This window comes from Urtica dioica, chromosome 4 (assembly GCF_054948205.1).
Source record: "Urtica dioica subsp. dioica isolate 48M chromosome 4, U.dioica_male_clone48M_v1_H2, whole genome shotgun sequence".
NCBI classification, from domain to species: Eukaryota; Viridiplantae; Streptophyta; class Magnoliopsida; order Rosales; family Urticaceae; genus Urtica; species Urtica dioica.
The window spans coordinates 10,522,032-10,546,814 of NC_142759.1; the positions used below are offsets into that span (position 1 = coordinate 10,522,032).

The 24,783-nt window shown below is 35.2% G+C and overlaps 5 protein-coding genes across 6 annotated transcripts; 4 read left to right on the top strand and 1 right to left on the bottom strand.

Moving 5' to 3' along the window:
• Positions 1 to 1,284: 1,284 nt before the first annotated feature.
• PPR40 (pentatricopeptide (PPR) domain protein 40) lies at positions 1,285 to 3,397 on the top strand. Its single transcript, XM_089611963.1, has one exon. It carries the CDS (start codon positions 1,346 to 1,348, stop codon positions 3,392 to 3,394), a length of 2,049 nt encoding a protein of 682 aa, XP_089468089.1. The 5' UTR covers positions 1,285 to 1,345; the 3' UTR covers positions 3,395 to 3,397.
• Positions 3,398 to 3,414: 17 nt separating this feature from the next.
• LOC149400311 (uncharacterized) lies at positions 3,415 to 5,585 on the top strand. The gene is made up of 3 exons (XM_089611966.1): positions 3,415 to 4,002; positions 4,118 to 4,209; positions 5,009 to 5,585. The coding sequence occupies exons 1-3, from the start codon at positions 3,933 to 3,935 to the stop codon at positions 5,345 to 5,347; spliced, it is 501 nt and encodes a 166-aa protein (XP_089468092.1). The 5' UTR covers positions 3,415 to 3,932; the 3' UTR covers positions 5,348 to 5,585.
• Positions 5,586 to 6,946: 1,361 nt separating this feature from the next.
• LOC149400312 (uncharacterized) lies at positions 6,947 to 9,393 on the top strand. Its single transcript, XM_089611965.1, has 2 exons — positions 6,947 to 7,247; positions 8,388 to 9,393. The coding sequence occupies exons 1-2, from the start codon at positions 7,115 to 7,117 to the stop codon at positions 9,065 to 9,067; spliced, it is 813 nt and encodes a 270-aa protein (XP_089468091.1). The 5' UTR covers positions 6,947 to 7,114; the 3' UTR covers positions 9,068 to 9,393.
• Positions 9,394 to 16,059: 6,666 nt separating this feature from the next.
• On the bottom strand, positions 16,060 to 18,095 carry LOC149400313 (uncharacterized). Its single transcript, XM_089610410.1, has 2 exons — positions 18,086 to 18,095; positions 16,060 to 16,793 (listed from the first exon to the last, which is right to left on the bottom strand). Exons 1-2 carry the CDS (start codon positions 18,093 to 18,095, stop codon positions 16,060 to 16,062), a joined length of 744 nt encoding a protein of 247 aa, XP_089466536.1.
• Positions 18,096 to 20,047: 1,952 nt separating this feature from the next.
• LOC149400314 (Pyridoxamine 5'-phosphate oxidase family protein) lies at positions 20,048 to 21,688 on the top strand. Of its 2 annotated transcripts, XM_089612661.1 has the most exons (7): positions 20,048 to 20,220; positions 20,327 to 20,434; positions 20,515 to 20,547; positions 20,700 to 20,795; positions 21,024 to 21,191; positions 21,286 to 21,398; positions 21,453 to 21,688. In XM_089612661.1, the coding sequence occupies exons 1-6, from the start codon at positions 20,140 to 20,142 to the stop codon at positions 21,385 to 21,387; spliced, it is 588 nt and encodes a 195-aa protein (XP_089468787.1). In that variant the 5' UTR covers positions 20,048 to 20,139; the 3' UTR covers positions 21,388 to 21,398; positions 21,453 to 21,688. The 2 variants fall into 2 exon arrangements, with proteins under 2 accessions (XP_089468787.1, XP_089468786.1); XM_089612660.1 differs by having other exon boundaries at positions 21,286 to 21,688.
• Positions 21,689 to 24,783: the final 3,095 nt, after the last annotated feature.

The following is a 24,783-nucleotide window of genomic DNA, read 5'->3' on the forward strand; positions in this document are numbered from 1 at the left end:
TTAGCAACAACTTATCCCTTGGAGACCACACGTTTAAGGAAAGTGTAGTTTAGTGTCGATGTGCTTCGCCGGTCTAATTTTTTTTTAAGCCACAGTCTAAACCGGATTGGTTCCTAATTTAACAAAATATATAATAAAAAATAGTATAAACAGTCAAAATTGGATTGGACCAGACAAATTATTATTTAAGAAAAATAAAAAATAGGTCTAAAACGGTATGGTCTCAAACAGTCCGGTTTTAAACGGTCTAGCAGTCTAAAACGGTCTAGTCTGAAACAGTATAAAACGATATGAGGCGGTCTAAGCCGGACCTGACCGTTTTGACTGGTTTCGTCACTCCGATTTTTTTTTTCTCTTCTTTCGTTTGGTATAGTTTAGACCGTTTGGACCGCCCAATCTGATTTTTTTACCAACTTCGGACTGAACCGTGCACATCCCTACTTGTTTGTTGCACCTTTGGTTCTTGGTCAAGTGCATCGCATTTTAATTGTCACAAAATAAGTTCACCTCATTTTGCCCTTTTCAAGTTCACTGTTTAATCCGTTCATCCAAAGAAACTCATTTAGGTCTTCCATTATAGCGATGCATTCAACTTACAAGGTAGATATCGTAACCACTAGTTGTAATTGTGCCTTATATAACTTAATTTATATCCAAACGCGGTGAATACAAACATGCTCTCATTCGTAAAGTCTCCATCTACAAAACTTCTAAGCTTTCCAATAGTAATCAGACCCATGAGACTTGAACCCAAAATAATTTCGTTTTGCCGCAACGCTCCATATAAGCTTTGTAAAAATCATCAATCCTCCACAATTCAAGCAAAACCTTTACTCATGTACAATTTTAATTTTGATGCAAAAAAATATTTAAGTATTTAAGAGTACAATAATATTAGTTAATTAGTTTTTGAGAGCTCATTTTAAAAAAACGTTGTGAACATTTCACTTCTCATTTTATTCTGAAAATATTATTTTTTTACATTATATTTTTTCTATTGGTTACCATTTTATTTGAATCGTTTTTTTTTTTTTAAATGGTTTACTTTAAAGTTTCATTTAAAATAACGGAGAAACCATCTGAAAAAAGAAATTGAAGTATTCGACAGCGGAGTTTTCAGGGATTCAGTGATTCACTATCTACAAATCAAATATTTGGTGCAATTTCCCCTAAAATTGAGCTAATTCTTCAAAAACATCCCCATTTTTTTTTACAAACGTATGTGGGCTTAATCGTTAAGCCCAACTATAAAGTAGCTGGAACCAATTGAACGAAATTGAATAAGATTGAGAGCTGAAACAAGCTCCGATTGTGAGTTGTGACATTGGTTCACTGACTTCGTGACATGAGAGGGTTTTCTTCCTCAGCATCGAGGGCTTCGCTTGCGCTGTCGAATCTCCAATCTCACCGTCAAACTACTCTCAGACCCGTCAATCGCCCAAGCCCTCAGACGCGAACGAAACGACACAGACCATCTACGACTCAAACCGGTAAGACCAATCCGAACCTTAACAAGCCTCTCGACCACCATTACTTGTCCCAAGTTCTGTCGAGAAAGGACTGGTTTTCGCTGATAAGGCACGAGTTCGAGCTCAACAACGCTGTCGTTTTGAGCCACCAGCTCGTCACCAGTGTTCTGCAGAACCAAGAAAACCCTTTACACGCTTTGAGGTTTTACTTGTGGGCTCTGAGCCTCGACCCAAGTCTGTCGAAGAACCAGCCTGTTCGTGGAGTCCTAGGAAGTCTGTTCCACCGGAAAGGTCCCGTGGTTTTGTCTGTTGAGTTGCTTCAGGAGATCAAGAAGTCTGGTTTCACAGTGACAGAGGATCTTCTTTGTGTCTTGATTGGAAGTTGGGGCCGATTGGGATTGGCTAAATACTGCGCCGAGGTTTTCGGGCAAGTCTCGTTCTTGGGACTCAGCCCAACCACAAGGCTTTACAATGCCGTCATAGACGCGCTGATCAAGTCGGGTTCACTCGATTCGGCGTATATGAAGTTCCAACAAATGTCGGCCGATAATTGCAAGCCCGACAGGTTTACGTATAACATCCTAATCCACGGAGTTTGTAAGAACGGCGTGGTCAACGAGGCTCTCAGGCTGGTCAAACAAATGGAACGCGTGGGATACCGCCCCAACGTGTTCACGTACACGATTCTGATCGACGGATTCTGCAACTCGAAGAGAGTCGAAGAGGCTTTTGAGCTGTTTGAGACGATGAAGGAGAAGAGAATCGGGCACAGCGACGCGACGATTAGGTCTCTTGTTCACGGGGTTTTCCGGTGCAAGACCCAGAAAGAGGCTTTCGAGTTGCTCATGGGTTTCGTCGAGAAGGCGTCGCTTTTCTCCAAATCGGCTTGCGACGCCGTGATTTACTGCCTCTCGATTCGGTTCATGGCGAGAGAGGTCTCGGTGTTTCTGAGAGAGGCCAAGCAGAGAGGTTATTTGCCGGACGGTTCGACTTTCAACATTGCGATGGCTTGTCTGGTCAAAGATCTGAACGATCTCAACAAAACGTACGAGATATTCGAAAGCTTTGTGGGTTCCGGAGTGAAGCCGGGCCTCGGTACCTATCTCAGCCTTGTCGAAGCTTTATACAAAGCCAGGAGAGAAGAGGATAAAGGGAATCGGGTTTTAGACCTGATGGTCAAGGATGGGCTCGTTTCCAATGTGTATGATTACAACATGGTGATCGATTGTTTTTGCAAAGCCCGAGCCATGGAAAGGGCTTCCGAGGCTTATTCGGAGATGAGGTTCAGAGGCATCGTTCCGAATCTCGTCACTTATAACACGCTCATTTCCGGGCATAGTAAGGGCGGAGAGCCAAACAGGGCTAGAGAGTTGTTGGTGATGCTCTTAAATGACGGGATTGAACCCGATATCATCACTTTCGGCTCGTTGATCGACGGTCTCTGCCGGGCCCAACAGATCGATGATGCTTGCGATTGTTTCTCCGAGATGCTCCGGTGGGGTATTTCTCCGAACTCCGTCGTATACAGTGTTCTGATCCGATCGCTGTGTTTGGTCGGAGATATCGGCAGAGCGAAGAGGCTTCTCGAGAAGATGCGCTCCGACAGGCTAAAGCCCGACACTTTGCCCTTCAGCGTGCTTATTCGAAATCTCTGTAACAAGAAGAAAGTCGAAAAAGCTGAGAATCTCTTCAGTTCGATGACGAAGTTGGGTTTGGTTCCCGACAGTTCAGCGTGCAATGCATTGGTTCGAACGCTGTGTGGCTCGGAGAGACTCGACCAAGCAAAGGAGATTTTTTTGTCATTGAAGACAAAGGGTTGTAATCTTGAGCCTCGTACTTGTAGTTTGATTTTGGACTCGCTTATTCAGCAAGAAAAAATCGACGATGCTCGGAAAATAATAAAGAGTTTAAGTATTAGAGAATAATCATTCATTCTTGTTTTATGGATGTGCTTTAGAGTTGATGTATTTTAGTCTTCTTTCACACTTCTATGGTTACAGATTTAACAATTTCAAACTCTTTTTTTTTTCCCCTCTACACCCAGTTTCTTGTACTTGAAGAAAGAAACTAATTTTAGGTTTGATTGACGAAGACCAAGTTCTTAGGGCAAGAGAAGTTTGGTGAGTTTCACTCTAACCACTCTCTTTCTCCAAATGTTAGGGTAACATTTGAAGAAAAGAAATCCCTTTTCAACTTCCTTTTTTTCCCAATCAAACCTAACACCTTTATTTTCACCCTCTCAACATTTTCTCATCTATAGTAATAGAACCATTCTTTCAAGTGTCCTAGCAAATGTAGACGATGACGATAAGACAAGGACGTGGTTTGAGTTGGTCAAAAAAATGATGTTGCAAGTTCAAAACCAATGACTCATCATTTCCCAAAGCTCGTGTTATATTTATAACTTCACTCAACCTTACATATTCCTTTGACAACAACAAGTACAACAGCAAAGCTTCTGAAATGGCATTAAAAATGTCTCTTGCTTTGTTTGCCTTGATCTCTGCTCCTGCGCTTTGCATGATCATGTCAGGTACGAAAAAGAAGATATATATATATATATATATATATATATATATATGTGTGTGTGTGTGTTTGTAAAAAATGCTTTATTTGAGTCAAATTCAGGGTTACATTTTTATTTGCAGCGAAATCGGAAGAAGTGCCGGGACTAAATTCCCCTCTCCAGGATCCAGCTCAAATCGTCGCCAAAGCATTACTATGCTTCAACGACAAATATGTAAGCTAAACAAACCACCAAAATCGTACTAAAATTGATCCGTATGATTTAACTTTACTAAAATTGATGTTTCATTTAGAACACAAATTATTGGCAGTTAAACTAAAAACGTGCATAATTAATGCAAAAAAGTATGTACTTTTCCATCTTTCTGAGGTGAAATAAATGGGCAAATGTATCACGGTCTGTTTTAAGTATGTGATTCACAGATATAAAGTTAGGAACTTTTCTTTCTTTATAGGGCATAAATTGAAATAAGATCTACAGTTTAGTGGAAAAATGTAATTTATCCATTTAACTAAGGACAAAAATAGATAATAATAAATAAATGGGTTGAGTGGGTAAAACCGTAAAAGTCCAATATATACACAAGTTTAAAAATGAGCTAATACATGTCTAGCTTCTTTTTCTTTTAAATTCGTATGTAATTGAATTTTTATCAACCATAGTTAATAATCCCTCGTTTCAGAAATAGGTCTTTTGAAGTAATCGTCTCATCGAGATATTCGCATTCGTATCAAATTTACTAAAAATAGAGGTCTAGATCACGAGTTATTTATCTTTTTAGACTACACGAGGAGAAGGGATAAACATTTTTTAATTTATAAAAATCGTGATTATTAAATTTAATAGACGTTGAGAATTGGACTTGTATTCAATTTTTTTTTGTAAAAATAGTAAGGACGGTAATCGATCCGCTAGCAAAAGTCAAAATACCGCCACCATTTTTTATAACTCTTTTGTGATTGATTTCGGCGTTTTTTATAATTATTTTAATGATTTTTATTTTATCTGCGAGATATACGAGAGCTGCGAAGAGTCGTACAGGCTAAGCGCGAGCGGGAATCTGGAGGTGCCAGCGGAGCAGACAGAGGCGTTCTGCAGCGGGCCGTGCCTGAGCGAGACTCACCTCGTTCTCGGCTGCCTCGAGGACATTTTGAGCACCTTCATTTTCTACAACCGAGCCACCGTCCAAGACGTCAGAGACACCATTCACGCCGGCTGTGGCTACGGCCCCGACAGAGGCGACTTCAACGTCCTCGAGCACATCCAGGCTCAACAGAACCAAGCTTTCCGTGGCCGTGCCGTTGCATTTGCGCTATTGGCGGTCGTTGTTCTAGGCCACGCCTTGTTCTGAAAATGATTTGTTTGTGTGTGTGTGTGAATTTGGTTTCTTTTAATAAGTTGGTCTGTGTTCTGTTTTTCTTTCTTTCAAGAAGGAGCCATTGGCCAATGTTTATAGGGAAGGGATGTCATATTATTATTAACATCAATCCATACACATATCGTATTTGCTTTTACTTTACTCACGTTAAAGTCATATTTTGTCCGAATTGGTAAGTGCAATGAAAAATCAAAATCTCTACTTTACTCTCTCTCGACGACGGGCATGGGACTCTTAGAAACATCACAAAGGCAATGTTGGGGTCATTTTTGTTCTTCATATTTATTATTTTTCAGTTTAGGGCTTAAAAATTTTCGTTAAATATGATTTATGTGAAAACAAAGTTAAAAAATATGATTTTGTACTACTGATTATGTGAAAAAAAGTCGTGTCCAGTGCTATTTTTTGTACTAGTGTTTGGAGGGTTTTTTTTTTTTTTTTTAGTTTTTTTCGAAAATATAATTTTTTTTTGGAGATTTATTGACATGTTTATCAATAAATCGTTAAAGAATCTGGGATTTTTTTTATTGACATTTGTCAATAAATTTATTGATGGCAATAAATTCTCATAGAACTTGGATTTCATTTGAAGATTAATTGACATGGTCATCGGTAAATTCATGGATTGTACAATAGATTTGGTAATTTTTTTTTTCAGATTTATAAAATATAAAAAAGTCATTTAAAATGTAAAATTTATCGACTTAACATTTGATTTCTCTTTCGGATAAATAGGATATTTTAGATTAATAAGCAACTAAATTTTTCTACGAACATCAATTCTTACATATATCTGTCCAAACCTTAAATTTCATTCCGATTTAACACAATTGCGCATTAATTGAAGGCGGATAAAAATATTTGACTGAAAATGTTATCAAAAGGGAAAAGATAATTAATGTATAAACTCAAGATTGTATTATCGATTGATGTGCGATGTGTTAGAAAACAAATATCAGTAAAATGTAATTTATTAGTCGAATAATTTGCTTGAAAAAAACCAGCTATATATAAAATCTTTACAAAAAGAAGTTATTGGAGCATTCTAGCAAATCTACTTATAATAAGCCTACTTAAAAGAGATGGCGCGTGTGATTACGCATGACACACTCGATTTTCCAATTTTTCTTCTGAATATGCGATGACATAAACATTTTATGATATATGTAGTTATTCCAGTCTAATAAACCGGATCCATAAGTTTGGATCGTTGACTACAGTCTTCACCCTAATTTTTTTTTTCTATTTTTATTTTACATACCGGCACGAAGAAGAATGACAGATAGCTAGAAGGGTCGCTAGCTACGTGCCCAGTTTTAAATCATGCTGGAAGATAAATATGACAATTCTTTAATTAATTCACATACATACACTCATATAGTATTTTTATTTATTTCAGTGGAAGATTTATATCAGAGGTGATTAGCGTGTGCATGGGGATTGTCGTCCGGTTGTGAAACGAATACAGTAAAGAATATTTAAGTATATTAATAAAGAAATTCAATCTCTCTCTCACACACACAAACTTATTAATAAGAGTCTACTATATGTAACTTCTTTTCCCTTGGAGAGAGAGATTTCGTGTCTGTGTCTTCCACTAAAGATAAATAGCCCTGCATTTCTTAGATTGGCGTTTCTCTCAAAGAAAACGTCCTCTCTCTCTCTCTCGCGTCACTTTTTCGCTATATCTAGAGAGAGAGAGAGAGAGAGAGAGAGAGAGAGAGAGAGAGAGAGAGAGAGATGGGAAGAGCTCCATGCTGTGCAAAAGTAGGGTTACACAGAGGGCCGTGGACTCCAAGAGAAGACAAGCTCCTTTCTCACTATATTCAAGCTCACGGTGAAGGACATTGGAGATCTTTGCCTAAGAAAGCTGGTATATATATATATATACTATAGTATATACATGTATATATTTTTTGTTCAGCTAGTATACACGCACTCATGACATAATTGCTATCTTTGAACTTCAACGAGTCTCGGAATCGATCTCTTGAAGATCTTTGATGATTCGTGTACATTATTCCTGACTTAGTTGCTCCATACAATTGGACTTGCTTTTAGTAGCAACTTACTGTTTTCAAAAGTAGATTATTTATCGCAATTATGTTATTTTTAAGTTTTTTTTACATTAATTAATATTATAACGAATATCTAATACAAGACGCATCATATGTAAATTTGTACATAAGTTACAGATAATGAAAATTGATAACAATTAGGGAATCAAGGTATTTTGTTCACATTTGTTGTTTGTATATTTTATTGACACATTAAAAGAATTATAACAATTACTTGTTCACTCTTTATTCCTATAATTAGTTTGATGATGTATATCTACATTTGTTGTTGTTGTTGTTCAATATGCTAAATTAAGTTAGAAGAACGGAACTGATTGAATTTAAAATAATATAGTCATTTAGAACTTGGTTCTAAACCATGTATATTCATTCATTATAAGGCTCTTTATACTAGCATAACAACAATTAAGAATTTGAGGTTTGGTTTGGTGTTTTTTTTTTTTTTTGTGTCACCTTCCCATGTCACCTAATTGAATTACATGTCACAATTTTTACTCACTTTAAACATAAAATATAATTATAAAAAAAATGTGACAAAGTGTCAGAATTTAATTTGAGAGAATGAAAAAGCTAGTACAAAAAATTTGTCTTTACAACCAGAAAAACCAAACGTGGAAAAAGTTTTCACGACATACATTTTATGTCGTGGTAAATTTTTTTCGACGGAAAATCTTCCGTAGTGGAAAGTAGTTTCCATGTCGATTATTTTTTCGTCATGGAAAATCAACGCGTAATAGTTGTTTTACCGCGGTTATAAAAATTAATCTCGTTCTGGCGAAGAATCCACGATGGTACTATACTTCCGTCGTGTAAGCGACAATTTGTACTAGTGGAAACAAAGCAAAAAAAAAAAAAAAAAAAAAAACTATATACACACACACATATATATCTATAAATTAAAGTCATATATATATTAACTAGTAATTGATGAGCAGGGCTTTTGAGGTGTGGAAAGAGTTGCAGGCTAAGGTGGATGAATTATTTGAGGCCGGACATAAAGAGAGGCAACATCACTCCCGATGAAGACGACCTAATCATCCGACTCCATTCCCTCCTCGGAAACCGCTGGTCCCTCATCGCCGGCCGTCTTCCCGGCCGCACTGATAACGAGATCAAGAACTATTGGAACACCCATCTCGGCAAGCGCCAAGCCCACCCGGGCCCACGCAATAAGAAATCATCAAATAAGAAGACCACAACCACCACCAATGCTAAAAAGAAGAGCTCTCCTACAACTACTCATGATAATGATAATGATAACGATGAGGACAACAATGTTGTTATTGCCAAGCAAATAGTTCACCTTCCCAAGCCGACTAGGGTTAGAAGGAACTACAGCTTTGAAGCGATGAATACTAACTGTGGTGGATTATCTTCGTCATCAAGCCCGGAGAAAGAAGCGTCCGCGGATCAAGGAGGCTCTTCTGATGTTTATGATAACGATCAAGATGGGATTCCTTGGTCGTTGTTCAGTAGTAAAGATCAGGACAATAACAGTGGTGCCCTAGAGGAGATCTACGAGGAATATCTGGCGCAGCTACTCGAGACAGACAACCAGGGCGATGATCATGACCAGCTTGAGTTGGACTCGTTTGCCGAGTCGTTACTCGTTTGACTCATCTGAATTGTGAATGTGATGACGTCATGTTATGGTTAATAATCGGCAAAAATGCATATTGGAGAAGCTGTGTAATTTGGTGGTCGGTCGTGATTAGGGATTAGTTATTAGTTAGGTTATCTTATTGTCTTTAGGTTTTCACGTTCTTACCTTCTATTCGCGACCTTAGAATCACGTGCGGCCTTTCTAAAAATTATGTAATAATTAATAATAGGGAAACAAAATTCAAAACGTACGTTTCCTAAATTTTAATTAGTTTTGTTTTTATGCTCTTATATTTTTAGTTTATATAGCATATATATATATATATATATATATATATATATATATATATATATATAATATTAACAATGTCTTAATTTGTTACTATATTAGTTTACATACCTGATTTTTACTTATCGTTTATGTCTTGGACGAGAATAGGCATGTACGGCCAATATCTTAAGGGTTCATTTGATAATTTAATGACAAAATTCAAATGGTTCGTTGAAACAAAAGGAGATCTTCCGTGTAATCAAACTATTTTTTTTTAAATTATCCTATAGTCAAATTATCATTTACAAAAACAAATAAATAAAGATAACTCAATTTGAAGAAGGTGCAAATGTTTAGAGAAGAGAGATAATTTCATTGCCCAAAAAGAAAAATGTTTGAGAAATATGTTGATTTTAAATATAGATATTAAATAACTAATTAAAGATACTTATAAATATATGTATCACACCTAATTATGTATCAAAGAAAGACGAGTTTGAAAAAAGTTATATAAACACAACTTGTGATGCATTAATAAAATATGCATAGACTAGAGTACGACATGCCAACAAACGAGCCATGTTATATGCAAATTATTTTTCCAATACTGGCAAATGGCTCTATATTTTCAATATTGTTAGCATTTCCTAGATGAATGTATTTATGTACGTAACTAACTACGTGTACTCAATTGTTGTAAGAATTAATAATTGTGGTACTGATTTATATATGTCAATCAAAATCTGAATTCTGAACGATTTTAGCATGCATATCTTACTTATTTTTCGTCCCAATTATATTCTTTTTTTAACAATAAATGAATGCAAGCGCTCGAGCGAAAGAAACTGATTAGCTATACACGTGGAAATTTTATTTAGAAGGCAAAAATGGGGCAAAAATTACCGTGGTACGTAATAAATAGTAATAATATCACACATACAACTTGATAATTGTCTATATATAAACTATTTATTTGTATCAATAATATACGTTACTCCTACGGCGTGAAATAAAAGATAGATCAAGTCTGATGAAAAGTAGTACAAGTAAGTACCCTTGCTTAACTCTACGGGGAATGTTCATAGTAACCAGATTCGTTTTTTTAATCACATGCAAAAAATGTATTTCTCTAATACCTATAACTAACTACTCATGGACTTTGGCGTGTCACTGAGCTTATATGTATAATTAGGTTTACAAGGGAATAAAAATGTGTGAATTAAAAATTTCAAGAAACAAAAGGAAAATGGGCGACCAGTTGTAGATTTGAAACATATTTCTTTCTAGTAACTTTTAGTTCCGTTTATCAAGATTTTGTTACCCCTCTAAGAAAATATTTTGGATATGGATTTTATCAAGAAAATTAAGTGAACTTTAATATTTGGACTCCATCAATCATCACGCGTATTAACATTTTTCATTAATATTATGCGCAGTGCAGCCAACACTAGTTTAAACACAGAATAATTAGATCTATGTTATTGATTTCTTTTTTAAAATTAGTTACTAATCTAAATTATAATAATAAGTGATCGATTCTTCCAATTGATAAGGTGGAACATATCTAATTTTATATTTAAAAGGTCTGATATTCTTTATTTAATTAATCAGATTAAGAGCAAAAGACTCTTGTCAAAAAACAAATTGAACAAAAAGGCTTGATTGGAGGACGAAAAGTCAATGATTAAATATAAGAAAAAGCACATAATCTCCGAGAGAGAGAGAGAGAGAGAGAGAGAGAGAGAGAGAGAGAGTTTGTTTGGCACATCTAATGGCCAACTAAGCTCGTGACCAACTTCTATTCTCACATCGGTCAATGGTTGAATTTTACATGTCTTTTTGTTGCTGTGATCATATTAATCGTTTTATATGAGCAAATAAGTATAGATTTACGTTAATATATGTACTTGTAATTGTATCAAAATTTCCCGTCTTAAGTGGCTAGAGTTTGCCCATGCCCTATTTACTTCTCAATTGCCCTCTAGGGACCACAAGAGGGTAAATTCATTTTTGTATCAATATCCTTGTAGGATATTATAGGCTCTATTTTAGTAAAAGAGTGTAAAAAATTGCACAATTCGTGGCGATATTCGTCGTCGCTAATTCAGGATGTGTTGTCGTAGGTCTCAAAATATTGATCGGGAGGGAGGAGAAGTTTAATGATAAGCATCGCTGCAAAACTTTAGATCTTATCTAGCGAAAAAGTCATCATAAATTGATAGTGATGACCATTACCACCATCACCAGAGCCATAAATCGACAATAAACTAGGAGTTGATGGGTACTAATAATATGGCTCTAATAGACAATTGCCTCCGGATCCCGTGGTTACAGACATGTCTTCAAAATAAACAACATGAAATTATATCGAGCAATTGTAAAAAAGCAACAAAAATACATGTATCATTCATTGTTGTCAAATATATATAACTGTATTTGTTGGTGCATGACTTTGTCCTCCCATCAAGATATATCTTTTGCGCCTACAAATAGTATGTGTTTGAATGATCTTGAGACCAAGCATGTTCGTGGTTTAATCGTGTTGGGCTACCTTAGTTCCATCCGATCCTAAGCCGACAATTTGACCCGTTCGAGAGTCAGCCCAGGGCTCCACATGGTGAGCTGATCTTTTTTAGCTCACCTCATCTCGAACAAGTTTATGTTAGAAACGATCAAATGTGATTTAAACATTTAACCTAATTATTTAAATCACAAAAAACGGAAGCGAAAGATAAATGTTACCTACAGCCATTGCAAAAGGGGAAAACCACACTCAAGCTTTAGGGAGCGTGTTTAGGACAAGTATTTCGGTTTTCTATGCCTTAGCTCTCTCAAACTCGATGGTGCTGTGTTTCTAAATAGAGGAGAAGACTTAGTGACCCAAAATACTGAAGACGTTCAATTTATAGGAATTTTCCCATCACAAAATCCCTTGAATCGTGGCTGTAGATGGACGTGAATTGATTGCTGATTCACTCAAATATTCGTGGATATTAATCAACAATATATGGACCATATATAGATTGATTTCCCGTGATTTACTTAATCAAGAATCAAGGTTTGACTTATGCAAATCGGAGCACTTATTGCTAAAAAATCAGAGGTCAAAACGGAAAGAAATCAGCATTCTCCCACTTGGTCCATACATTTAATATCCACCCGAATCAAGAAACAAAATATATGAATCATGGCGAAAGGTCCTCTATGAGCAAGTATTTTCTTCCATGTATTACGATATATCGAATCTCTCAACTTAATAGTCCTTTATTCTTTAGTGAATAAACCATATGTTTACTCTGGGTCCATGCAAATGATATTTCTCATTAAATTAAATGAATGTGCACAACTATATGAGAAATATCAAACTGAATAAGAGTTTATTAGAAATAAAAGTACCGTACAAAATAAAAATTATGTCATGGAACCAAGTCCCATGCTTTCAACATGATCCTTAAATTTCTTTGGTGGCATGCCTTTAGTTAACGGATCGGCAATCATCAAATCAGTGCTAATGTGTTGGATGATCACTTTATCATCTTTAACACGTTCTTTAATGGCTAGATACTTAATGTCGATGTGTTTGCTTCGACTTCCACTTTTGTTGTTCTTAGCCATATTAACAACAGCTGAATTGTCACAGTACAACTTTAGTGGCCTAGAAATAGAGTCGACAACTTTAAGCCCATATATGAAACTCTTCAACCAAACACCGTGTGATGTAGCTTCAAAACAAGATACGAACTCAGCCTCCATAGTGGAAGTAGCAGTCAATGTCTGCTTTTTGCTTCTCCAAGACACGGCTCCGCCGGCTAGCATAAAAATGTATCCTGAAGTGGATTTTCTCGAATCCATGCAGCCAGCGTAGTTAGCGTCAGAGTAGCCAACCACCTCTAATTCATTGGTTCGTCTGAACATAAGCATGTAGTCCTTTGTTCCTTGAAGGTATCTCATAACCTTCTTTGCAGCTTTCCAATGATCAAGACCTGGGTTACTCTGATATCTACCCAATACTCCAACAACATATGCAATGTCAGGTCTGGTACAAACCTGAGCATACATAAGGCTTCCTACAGCAGAAGCGTATGGGATATTCTTCATTTGTTCCTTCTCAATGTCATTTTTCGGACATTGGTCCAAATTGAATTTATCACCCTTCACAATGGGTGATACACTTGGTGAACAATCTTTCATCTGAAATCTCTCAAGAACTTTGTTAATATAGGTCTCTTGAGACAAACCCAAAATGCCTCATGATCTTTCTCTATGGATCTTAATGCCAATAACATAAGATGTCTCACCCATATCTTTCATGTCAAAGTTCTTTGAAAGAAACTGTTTCACCTCATATAGCATTCCATTATCATTAGTCGCTAGCAGAATATCATCCACATATAAAACAAGAAAACATATCTTACTCCCACTAACCTTTTGGTATATACATTGATCCATGACGTTCTCTTCAAAGCCGAATGAAGTGATGACATCATGAAACTTTAAATATCATTGGCGGGAGGCTTGTTTCAAACCGTAAATAGATTTATTAAGCTTACAGACTAAATGCTCACCATCACTAGAAGAGAATCCTTCAGGTTGTTTCATGTAAACCTCTTCCTCTAGATCTCCGTTAAGGAAAGCTGTTTTCACATCCATTTGATGTAACTCAAAATCAAAATGGGCTACTAATGCCATAATTGTGCGAATGGAATCTTTCTTTGAAATAGGAGAAAATGTATCTGTGTAATCGATTCCTTCTCTTTGATTAAACCCTTTGGCTACAAGTCTTGCCTTATGTCTCTCGATGTTGTCTTGTGAGTCTTTCTTTGTTTTAAAGACTCATTTGCATCCAATGGCTTTTAAACCATCAGGCAACTTGACGAGATCCCAGACTTGATTAATTGCCATAGAGTTCATCTCCTCAATCATAGCTTTGTGCCATAAGTTAGATTCTTTAGAACTTACAGCTTGTGAAAACGTTTCAGGATCATTCTCGGCTCCAATGTTACAGTCCGTCTCTTGCAAATACACTTCATAATCACTAGGAATTGCTGATCTTCTAACTCTAGTAGATCTTCTTAATATTGCTTCATTATTCTCTTGAAGATCTTGTTGTACAATCGGTTGTTCGATTGGTTGTTCAACATGATCTTGATCAGCAACTTGATCTAAATGATCTGCATTATTAACATGTGGAATTTCAATAGCTGGTTGTCTTACACACGATTGAGCTTGAGGAGTGTGTACGATAATCAGTCTATCACTTGAACTAGATGGTTCAGCTTCATTGTGATCTAATGCAGACACTGAGTCATGCAAGTGGTCACTCCCACTAATCAAGTCATTCTCAAGAAATTTTGCGTTTCTTGATTCCACAATCCTAGTATTGTGAGATGGACAGTAGAATCTATAACCTTTAGACTTCTCGGCATATCCAATGAAATACCCACTTATAGTCCTAGGGTCTAGTTTCTTTTCTTGTGGATTATAAATTCTCACTTCAGACGGGCATCCCCAAACGCGTATATGTCGCAAACTGGGTTTCCAACCTTTGAATAACTCAAATGGCGTTTTTAAAACAGCCTTGGTTGAAACTCGGTTTAATATATACACAACCGTCTTTAGTGCTTCAGTCCACAAGAATTGAGGAAGTTTTGTTTTACTCCTCATACTTCTCACCATGTCCATTAAAGTTCGGTTTCTTCTTTCTGAAACACCATTCTGATCCGGAGTACCAGGCATAGTGTATTGGGCAACAATCTCATATTCTTGAAGAAACTTCGCAAATGGCCCAGGTGCTTGTCCATTCTCAGTGTATCTACCATAATACTCACCACCTCTATCTGATCTCATAATCTTAATTTGTTTACCACATTGTTTTTCTACTTCAGCATTGAAAACTTTAAATGCGTCTAAAGCTTCATCCTTAGAACGAAGTAAATAGATATATATCGTGAGAAATCATCTATGAGAGTGATAAAGTATTTTGGACTACTTGCATCCATGTCAGGACAACAAATGTCTGTATGTATGATTTCTAACAATTCGGTACTTCTCTTTGCACCCTTTTTAGACTTGTTGGTTTGCTTTCCCTTAATGCAATCCACACAGGTCTCAAAATCGGTAAAATCAAGAGCACTAAGTACTCCCTCATTCACTAACCTTTTAATTCTCAAAATGGAGATATGTCCCAATCTCCGGTGCCACAGTAGAGAAGAATTTTCATTCATAATACAACGCTTCAACCCAGCAGTAACCTTCAAAGAGCTATTAGCAACATCATTTTGCAGTGTAATTGAATAAAGACCACCAGACAGTGTACCATAACCAACAATTTCGGATTTATTTAATAATGTAAAACCATTATCCGAAAAGTTAAAGTCAAAACCAAGAGGCACAAGTCTTGAAACTGAAATTAAATTCCTTGAAAAACTAGGAACATAAATGGTCTTTTCTAAACGCAAAATAAAGCCACTACTTAACACCAAATCGCAAGAACCGACAGCCTCCACATGCGAGCTCATCTTGCCTCCTGAAAGGATGTAGTGCTCACTTCCCACTGGCTTCCGTAGGTTTTGCATACCCTGCAAGGTATTTGAAACATGGATTGAAGAACCAGAGTCAATCCACCAAGTATTATGACCAATATCAGTTAGATTTGATTCATAACATACAAAAAAAAGTTGAATACCTTTCTTGTCAAGCCAATTTTTGAACTTAGAGCATTCTTTCTTCATGTGTCATTTCTTCTTGCAAAAGAAACACTTTGACTCTTTCTTTATGTCCGGTTTGACAGGGATCTTGCCTTTGTCTTTGGCACGATCTTTCTTCTTCCTTTCAGAGAAAGTCAGATTCACTTTCTCACCCTCTTCCATAGCCAGCCTATGTTCTTCTTGAACACACATGGTAATAAGTTCATTAATTGACCATTTATCTTTATGTGTGTCATAAGAAATCTTAAATGAGCCATATTGCTGGGGCAGAGTGCACAGAATGAAGTGAACCAGAAAGGTTTCAGACATTTCAATTTCCAACGTCTTTAATTGGGCCGCAATGTCCCTCATGCCCATGATATAATCACACATATCTCCTACTCCAGTGAGCTTCATGGATGAGAACTGCATGATAAGATTACTTGCCAAAGCCTTATCTAAAGTGACAAATTGATCGTCTATTGCTTTCATTAAGAGACGAACTTTGTCATATTGCTCAATTGAACCCCTAATCCCAGCAGATACTTTGGTCTTTATGAACATAATGCAGAGGCGATTAGATCGCTCCCACTTTTCATAAAGATCAACTTGATCTGGGGTACTCTCCTCAGTAATTGAGGGAGGTTCAGGCTTCCTTATGGCATAGTCAATATCCATCCATCCTAGTTGAAGGAGAACTCTATCTTTCCAGACCTTAAAATTGTCCCCTTCGAGTTCGGGAACATCGCATTTAACATCAGAGTAACCTATAGTTTGACTAGCTGCAATTTACAGAAATTAAACATGCTTATTAAAATATGTTTTGAAAGAAATAACTATATCATGATTTACCAATGCAAAACATGTTTTACTCAATGAATCTAGAGACATAAAACTTGCATGTGGGCTAAAGTTCTAATTCAGTTAGATTCACACAATTATGATAAAACTATCAAACTATGTTCCTTTTCCTAATACTTGTGGGTTAATTAGGAAATATAATTTGATATTTTATCCTAATTAATCATACAAATATTATAAAATTCATGTGGGTAGATTTCATAATATAGCATATGATTAACCACAATTATTGTTTTATGTGACATTAATTCTAAATATACAATCTAAATTAATTAAGGATGATGTGGCTATTCTTTAATTAATTAAGACCATATAAATCACAAACAATAAAATAAAGACTAAAATAAATAATATTGTGCTAGCCATTGCTAAATGTTATATGCATATAATAATAATAAACCGTCATATAACTTCTTAATTATTCTAACACAATATAAATTTAAAACTAAATATTTGCATACAGATTCTAAATAATGCAAATAAATTTAATACCGTGCATCAAATTATTTTATTTTCTATATATAATATGACAATAAAGCTGATTCTTAATAAATAAAAATAAATAGATACATACAAAGGGAATCAGTGTAATAGCATGTAGAAACATTGCACATGCGCACGATTACACGTTATAACGAAAAAAAATTTGGTACGTGTAATAGGCTGAATGCAATTCAGTGTAATAGCATGTATTGCACATGCACGATTCCATATATACACCCATAACAAAAAAAAAAAAAAAAAGTCCCAAAAAAGTAATAGGTTGAATGCAGTGGGCTTTAAAACAAATGCATAAAAGCCCAATAAGAATTAACACACGCTTACACAGTATAATATGACAACGACCCAAAATGAATGTCGTTTTATGTCATCTTCTCCATTTAAAAAACACATGATATTCAACCGTATGAACAACACCACATTTTCCAGATAAAGGAAATCAGAAAAAACAGGCAACCAAAACATGCTATTGTGAATATATAGATGCTCTGAATAAATAACTAAACTATTTAAAATAATATAACCAACGTATATGACTCTATGTACGTGTGTTTGAAGATACAGAATTTGAGCATAAAACAAAGCATGGACAAAAACGCAAGGCAGAGGCATGAACGTACTCTGATACCAAATGTTAGAAACTAAAATGTGATTTAAACATTTAACCTAATTATTAAAACCACAAAAAACGGAAGCGAAAGATAAATGTTACCTCCAGCCATTGCAAAAGGGGAAAACCACACTCAAGCTTCAGGGAGCGTGTTTAGGACAAGTATTTCGGTTTTCTATGTCTTGGCTCTCTCAAACTCGATGGTGCTGTGTTTCTAAATAGAGGAGAAGGCTTAGTGACCCAAAATACTGAAGACGTTCAATTTATAGGAATTTTCCCATCACAAAATCCCTTGAATCGTGGTTGTAGATGGACGTGAATTGATTTCTGATTCACTCAAATATTCGTGGATATTAATCAACAATATATGGACCATATATAGATTGATTTCCCATGATTTACTTAATCAAGAATTAAGGTTTGACTTATGCAAATCGGAGCACTTATTGCTCGAAAATCAGAGGTCAAAACGGAAAGAAATCAACAGTTTAGCGAGCTAATAAGCTATTTTGAGGATCGAAGACTCTTCAACTGCATTTTCAAATCAAGATCGAGATGCGTACGTGTTAATAGTTGATTGTAGAAGATTTGTTTAATGGTGACTCGAAGATAGCGGGGTCGGAGGCCCTCCCAAAGCTTATAAAAAAAGGCTTCCCAATCCAAAAAATCAAGCCCTTGCTTTTTATATACAAGCCACTAGTTATTTTCGAGCTCACTACTTTTTCTTGGTTCATCTGCTGCTTAAACATTTTTTTTTACTATAATCTTTCATCTGATACTTTATAAAAGAAAAATTAAATAGACTAAGCCACTTGAAACGTGGAAATTACAATCTAGCCAACGTTTCAGCTAAGTTTCAAACATAACCACAATTGATGACGTGACTTTTATTAGTCATTTAACAATTTACATGTTTATCCTTTGTTTAAAAGTCGGATGAATATCTCGCCTATTTATTTTGGTTTATTTTCGGTTATTTATTACACGCATAAATAAAAATTAACGAAAATTTATTGATATTCATTAATGATTTTCCTTTTAAATATTCAAAAGTTACTTATTTTAATCAATATTTAATTTGTTTCTTATATTATATTCATTAATGATTTTCCTTTTAAATATTCAAATTTGAATCCAAACGAGTATTAAGCCTGATGATGTTGTTGACTTCGTAATTAGTAGGACTCAAACATTGGCTACTGTTTTATTTTCACTCATTTAAACCATATAAGGGTATATTCGATATTTTATAATCGTAAATTTCAGTTAATGACTAGATTACAAAATTTACCAAACGTGGACAAAATCTTAAATACCACATTTCAAAAAAGCTACGTTGCTAGTTTGCCCTTTATAAAAAGTCCAGTGTTATTCTTTAGTTAGAAATCATTTACTTTACTTGTTAATAACATTCGGAGCATAATCAATCTCATGGCAATAGTTTGAGGCCTTTTAATCCCGAGTTTGTAAGGAGAATTCTCAAGTCAATGTATCATGATTGTAATGTTTATGTCATTGTAATGTTTAATCTATTTAATAATTTGAACATGTTTTATGTAATTTGAACAACATAGTTCATCCTTATGTCATATATGCTATTTAGGCGGTAACATTTGATTTCAATGAATTTAAGCTTTTCTCTAAAAAATAAAAATAAAAATCCAGGTGAAAGGTACCATGTTTGTTTCTTCACTCAAAAACTGTTTTCTAGTTTTTGGGTTGAAAAAATTGAAAACCAAAATTGAAAACATGTTTGGTTAGGTGTTTTTGGAAAAAAATTTCAAAAAATTTTGAAATTGTTTTGGAAAAAAGTAAAGAAAACTGAAAACAAATAAAAGGTGTTTTTGAAAAAAAATTTCTTCTCTTCTCTCATCTTTCTCCTCATCTTCTCTTTTCATTCTTTCAAAAACAAAAATGAAAACTATACCAAACACTTTTTTCAGTTTTTTCACTTTCTCAAAAACAAAAATGAAAACTGTACCAAACATCTTTTTGAAAACAACTACAAAACAGTTTTTCAATACAACTACAAAAATTAGAAAACAGAAAACAAAAAACTTTTACTTTAGCATTTAGCCGATTATAAGCAAAAACCAGTGAACCGAGAAAGAGAGGACGAGAAGAAGAAGAAGAAGAAGAAGTTGTTCGTGGGAACGATGACGACGCCATGGAAGAAGCTCCTACTCGATGCCATGGACTCCAATGCTCATCTCAAGCACTCCAATTTCTTTCAACTTGTACTCTCTTTCTTTCTGTCTCTCGGATCGCTGGCTGAACCGAAAATGCTTTTGTCTTTGCTAATGTTTATTTGTGCTTAATAGTTAATAATATCATTGCTTTCAGGCAACAATTGGTTGTAATGGAAGACCCTCAAATCGCACAGTCGTTTTCAGGGGATTTCATGAGGATACCGATAAGATATTGATCAACACAGATTCTAGAACTCGCAAGGTATATTCTCTTTAGATCATTTCTCTCCTTTTACCACTCTTTAACTTTGATTCTTCTCGGGATTTCTGGTGACATTGCAGATTGATGAGCTCAAGCGTTATCCTTTCGCTGAGGTAATATTACCAAATATAAAAATAAAAATTAAGGTTCTTGGTTTTGTTTTTGGAAAAAGTAACTTTCTTTTTTCTTTGAACTAGCTCTACGCTGTGAGAAAAGTTTTCTTTGCACAGGGTTTGGTTAAAGCTTGAGATTGTGTATTTTCTAGTTATGTTGGTACTTCACTGATTCTTGGGAGCAATTTCGGATAAATGGGACAATTGACATTATTGATGGAACAAATCCTGATCCTGATAAACTTCAGGTAACTGAGAATTCTTCTAACTCAAGTAACTTCAGGATTTTTCGCACCCAAACTTAAAATTCTAGTCATAATGTCAGAGCAATAGTGATTTAAGATAATTCCATATGATTAGAAATCATAATGTCATAATGTCAGCCAAACTTTGTCTTCATTAGAAATCTTCAAGTTTAAATAATTTCCTTCGATAATTCCATATGCTCACTCAAACTCTTGGAATGAATGAGCCAGCAAAGAGAGAACTCGTGGTTTGCGAGCTCTGTGAAATCGAGGATGCAATATTTAGGGCCTAATCCGGGTCTTCCGAGTCTAGATGAACGGTCGCCGGAAGAAATTTCTATCGAAAAGTCTAGCGGCCCAGTTGATGCATTCTGTTTGCTTGTTCTAGATCCAAATCAGGTTCATATTTCTCTTCTCACGCCCTTTTTTTTATTATACATATACGATTTATTGGTTTTTTTTCTCCCGGTTTATTAATTTTTTTTTTTTGCAGGTTGATTACTTGAACTTGAAGAGCAATGAGAGACGTGACTTCAGCGCTGGAGATACTGTCAATGGAGAGAAGGCCTGGACTTCAAAGAGAATCAATCCTTAACATCTCTTTGTTGTGATTCGAGTTTACGGTCATTGCAAGGAAACATGGTACTTTTGATGCTTCCATGTGATTCGAGTTTACGGTCATTGCAAGGAAACATGGTACTTTTGATGCTTCCATAAAATCTCTACTATCTTTATGTAAGTGGATAAATAAGATCAGTTGTATATACAACAAATGAAGCCTTGTTATTGATTTCTATCTGAAGAAATTGAAAATAAATCAGTTGAGTTTTTTATTTTCAATTTATTTTTTTCATGTATGTTTAAGAATACAAAAGTCTTATTGTTTATGTTGATAAGTTTCATCTTTGTGCCAATATACTTTCTATTGCTAAAAGGAAATTCGGGGATAGTAGAGAGAAGCGACATATCTGAGATTCGACTTCCCTATATGCGTACCTTTAACCACATAACATCAGAGAAAGAACCAAGAACACTAGTATGAAATGGTTGCCTCGGTATAATGCTCGGTGAAAGTACCATTAATGCTGTTATGGTAGACCTACCAGAGCTTATATAGATCGTGGAAGTTGCCTTGACCCCTCTGTTTAGTCCTTTTCGGTTATCTTTGTGTGTCTTGGAATACCATTTTCGGACCCTGTTGTAAAGGCTTAGGCTTTTTAACGGTGTCCGTGACTGTCTTTTACATCATGATATTATGGTGAAAGCATGGCAGTTTTAGGGGGTGAAGATAGACTACCAAGTGCGGTGCCATGTTAGCTCTCACGGCCATGGAATCTCTTGCTATCGACCGATCGGTCTCAGGCAGAATGTTAATCCAAGAAAGTACTAGGAATGACATTCTAGCTTCACTATTGTGACGTTCTAGGTTCACTAGGTTCGTTTTTTTTTGCGGTGAAACCCAAAAGCTGATTCAGGTAGGTTAGGCTCAGTACAACCGTTCTTGGTCCTACATTCAGCATTTGGAATTACACGTTCTGATCTAGCTAAATAAACGGTAACTTGCAATCTAAGCTACTGAAGGAGATACTCCACGGTCTTAGAACATTTTTGACGCCATCATGTGATGGGATATGAGATTTAAAATGCAATGCTTTTATTAAACTCTTAAGAAAAATTCCACCTACAAATAATTGTGGACATTTCTTCTTGTCTCGTCATTTCAATGTTATTATAAGAAGAGTGACAAAGGAGCTTTTCTGATTACGTTTCACGATTGATTTTTCATTGCTCCTCATTTTTCTTCTTCTTTTAATAATTTACACGGGATTGTGGGTTGTGATACTTAATTACTGTCATGACAAAATATTACAGCAGATTTGTTTGTCAATTTGAAAGACCTGGTTGGTTATCTAGAATACTCCAACCTACTGCAGATACACCTAAACTATTCAAAGTAAGTACTAAGATTTTGACACCAGGGTCTTTCAAATTGACAAGTCCGCTGTAAAAAAATAAATTATATATTAAAAGCATACTGTTCCTATGCAGATATGAATCTAAACATTTTTGGATGGAAGCAAAATCAAGATAGTTTTTCATGATTAATTAACTGATATGAGATCTTTTCGCTGCCCACAACAAATGCACGCATTAGAGATCATTTTATATATCAAAACAAAACATTTGGCTCAATCAGAAACCCCTCCACACTAAAATAACATTAATACCAATTAAAAAAAAAAAACGTGTGTTCATGTTGGTGTTATGAAACGTACGTAATAGCGCGCATTTTGAGTTGAAAGTGTGAGAAATGAAAAGTAAACAACAAAAGCTTTGGTCTAATATGGTCGTCTGAGCGGATATCCCAATGACATATTATAAAAATATGGCACAAATCAGACAAAACTTTGTAACAAACTATTTGTGTGTAACCTCCTCATAGTCCAAGTCCAAGTCCAAGCCCCCCTTAAATTACCAAATTTATTATTAATAATCAGCAGTGATGACTGATGGGTGTAAGTTAAAAACACGAAGTTCAATCTTCTTCTTCGTATCAATTATGGGGTGTCTGTGTTTGGCGGGGCTGAATAGGCGTTGCGGTGGTGATGAAGTTGAGGCGTGTAGTCGAGGCCGAGGGATTAGGGAGAAGCGAGCGAGGCTCTACATTATTCACCGATGCCTCGTTATGCTCATTTGCTGGAGAGACCACCAAGATAACAACTAGTCATGAATCATGAACCATTATAGCTGAAAAACTGAACGAGAAGGAAAACAAAGTTTAGTATCTCTCTCTCTTCTCTTCTATATATGCTGTTATATTATCTGTAAGAGAAGTTAGAGAAAATAAAATACATTTTCCGTTGCATTATATTACGTAGTGCATTCTGGTGTCGATTAATTATGCTTGTAAAAGCCCTTCATTGCAATTCTTTTGAAGATGAAAAATTTGTGCGTCGTCTATTGCAAAAATGAATCATCTAGCAGTCTTGGTTGTCGAAGAGTTTTTGGTTATTAATTCGGTGATAAAAGATTTGCGATCATGCACTAGAAACATATTTCGAACAATGCACTAGCGACGGATCAGTTTTTGTGGTCCAACGGAGTTGGATTTGTATACTCTTCTAAATGTAACTAGTGGAAACTCTAAGGCTCCGTTTGGAAACCGGAAAATACGGGAGAAATTGAAAATAATAGAGAAAATGAAAATATGAGAGAAAATAATAGAAAAAATCAAAATTCTAATTATGTTTGGAAGTCATGGAAAATATGAGAGAAAATTGACGGGAAAGTAATGATGAGACTAGGGACGGAGCTAACTCAAGTCCAAGGTGGGCTCTAACCCCCTCCCCTCAATTTTTTTTATTTACATTTTTTGCCAATTTTTAAAAAATTTTACATTTTTTACCTTAAAAAATTTACACTTTTGACCCATTTTTTTTTTAAAATTTCATTTTTACCCTGAATTTTTTTTAATTAGACCCCCTAAATTTTTTTTATTTACATTTTTTGCCCATTTTTTTAAAAGTTTTACATTTTTACCCTAAAAAATTTACACTTTTGATCCATTTTTTAAAAAAATTTCATTTTTACCCTGAATTTTTTTTAATTAGACCCCTTAATTTTTTTTATTTACATTTTTTGCCCATTTTTAAAAAGTTTTACATTTTTACCCTAAAAAATTTACACTTTTGACTCATTTTTTTAAAAAAATTTCATTTTTACCATGATTTTTTTTAATTAACCCCCCCTAAATTTTTTTATTTACATTTTTTGCCCATTTTTAAAAGTTTTACATTTTTACCCTAAACAAATGTGATCCCCTCGTAGATAAATGTTGAGAGATTCACATTTTTCATTTGATTTTCGAAGGAAAATGAAATCTTCATTTTAGTTATACACTTTCCCTCGCATTTTACATTATATTTTTTTTCTACCATATTTTCTTCAATCTAAACAACCTAAGTAAAATACGAGGGATTTCTATTTTCCT

Bases quoted from the DNA above. Each gene is read 5' to 3' on its own strand.
- PPR40 (XM_089611963.1), top strand. From the start codon at position 1,346: ATGAGAGGGTTTTCTTCCTCAGCATCGAGGGCTTCGCTTGCGCTGTCG.
- LOC149400311 (XM_089611966.1), top strand. From the start codon at position 3,933: ATGGCATTAAAAATGTCTCTTGCTTTGTTTGCCTTGATCTCTGCTCCT. The intron at 4,003-4,117 runs GTACGAAAAAGA...TTTTATTTGCAG, and splicing joins GCTTTGCATGATCATGTCAG to CGAAATCGGAAGAAGTGCCG. The intron at 4,210-5,008 runs GTAAGCTAAACA...TTTATCTGCGAG, and splicing joins TATGCTTCAACGACAAATAT to ATATACGAGAGCTGCGAAGA.
- LOC149400312 (XM_089611965.1), top strand. From the start codon at position 7,115: ATGGGAAGAGCTCCATGCTGTGCAAAAGTAGGGTTACACAGAGGGCCG. The intron at 7,248-8,387 runs GTATATATATAT...ATTGATGAGCAG, and splicing joins ATCTTTGCCTAAGAAAGCTG to GGCTTTTGAGGTGTGGAAAG.
- LOC149400314 (XM_089612660.1), top strand. From the start codon at position 20,140: ATGACGACGCCATGGAAGAAGCTCCTACTCGATGCCATGGACTCCAAT. The intron at 20,796-21,023 runs GTAACTGAGAAT...TGAATGAGCCAG, and splicing joins CTGATCCTGATAAACTTCAG to CAAAGAGAGAACTCGTGGTT. The intron at 21,192-21,285 runs GTTCATATTTCT...TTTTTTTTGCAG, and splicing joins TTGTTCTAGATCCAAATCAG to GTTGATTACTTGAACTTGAA.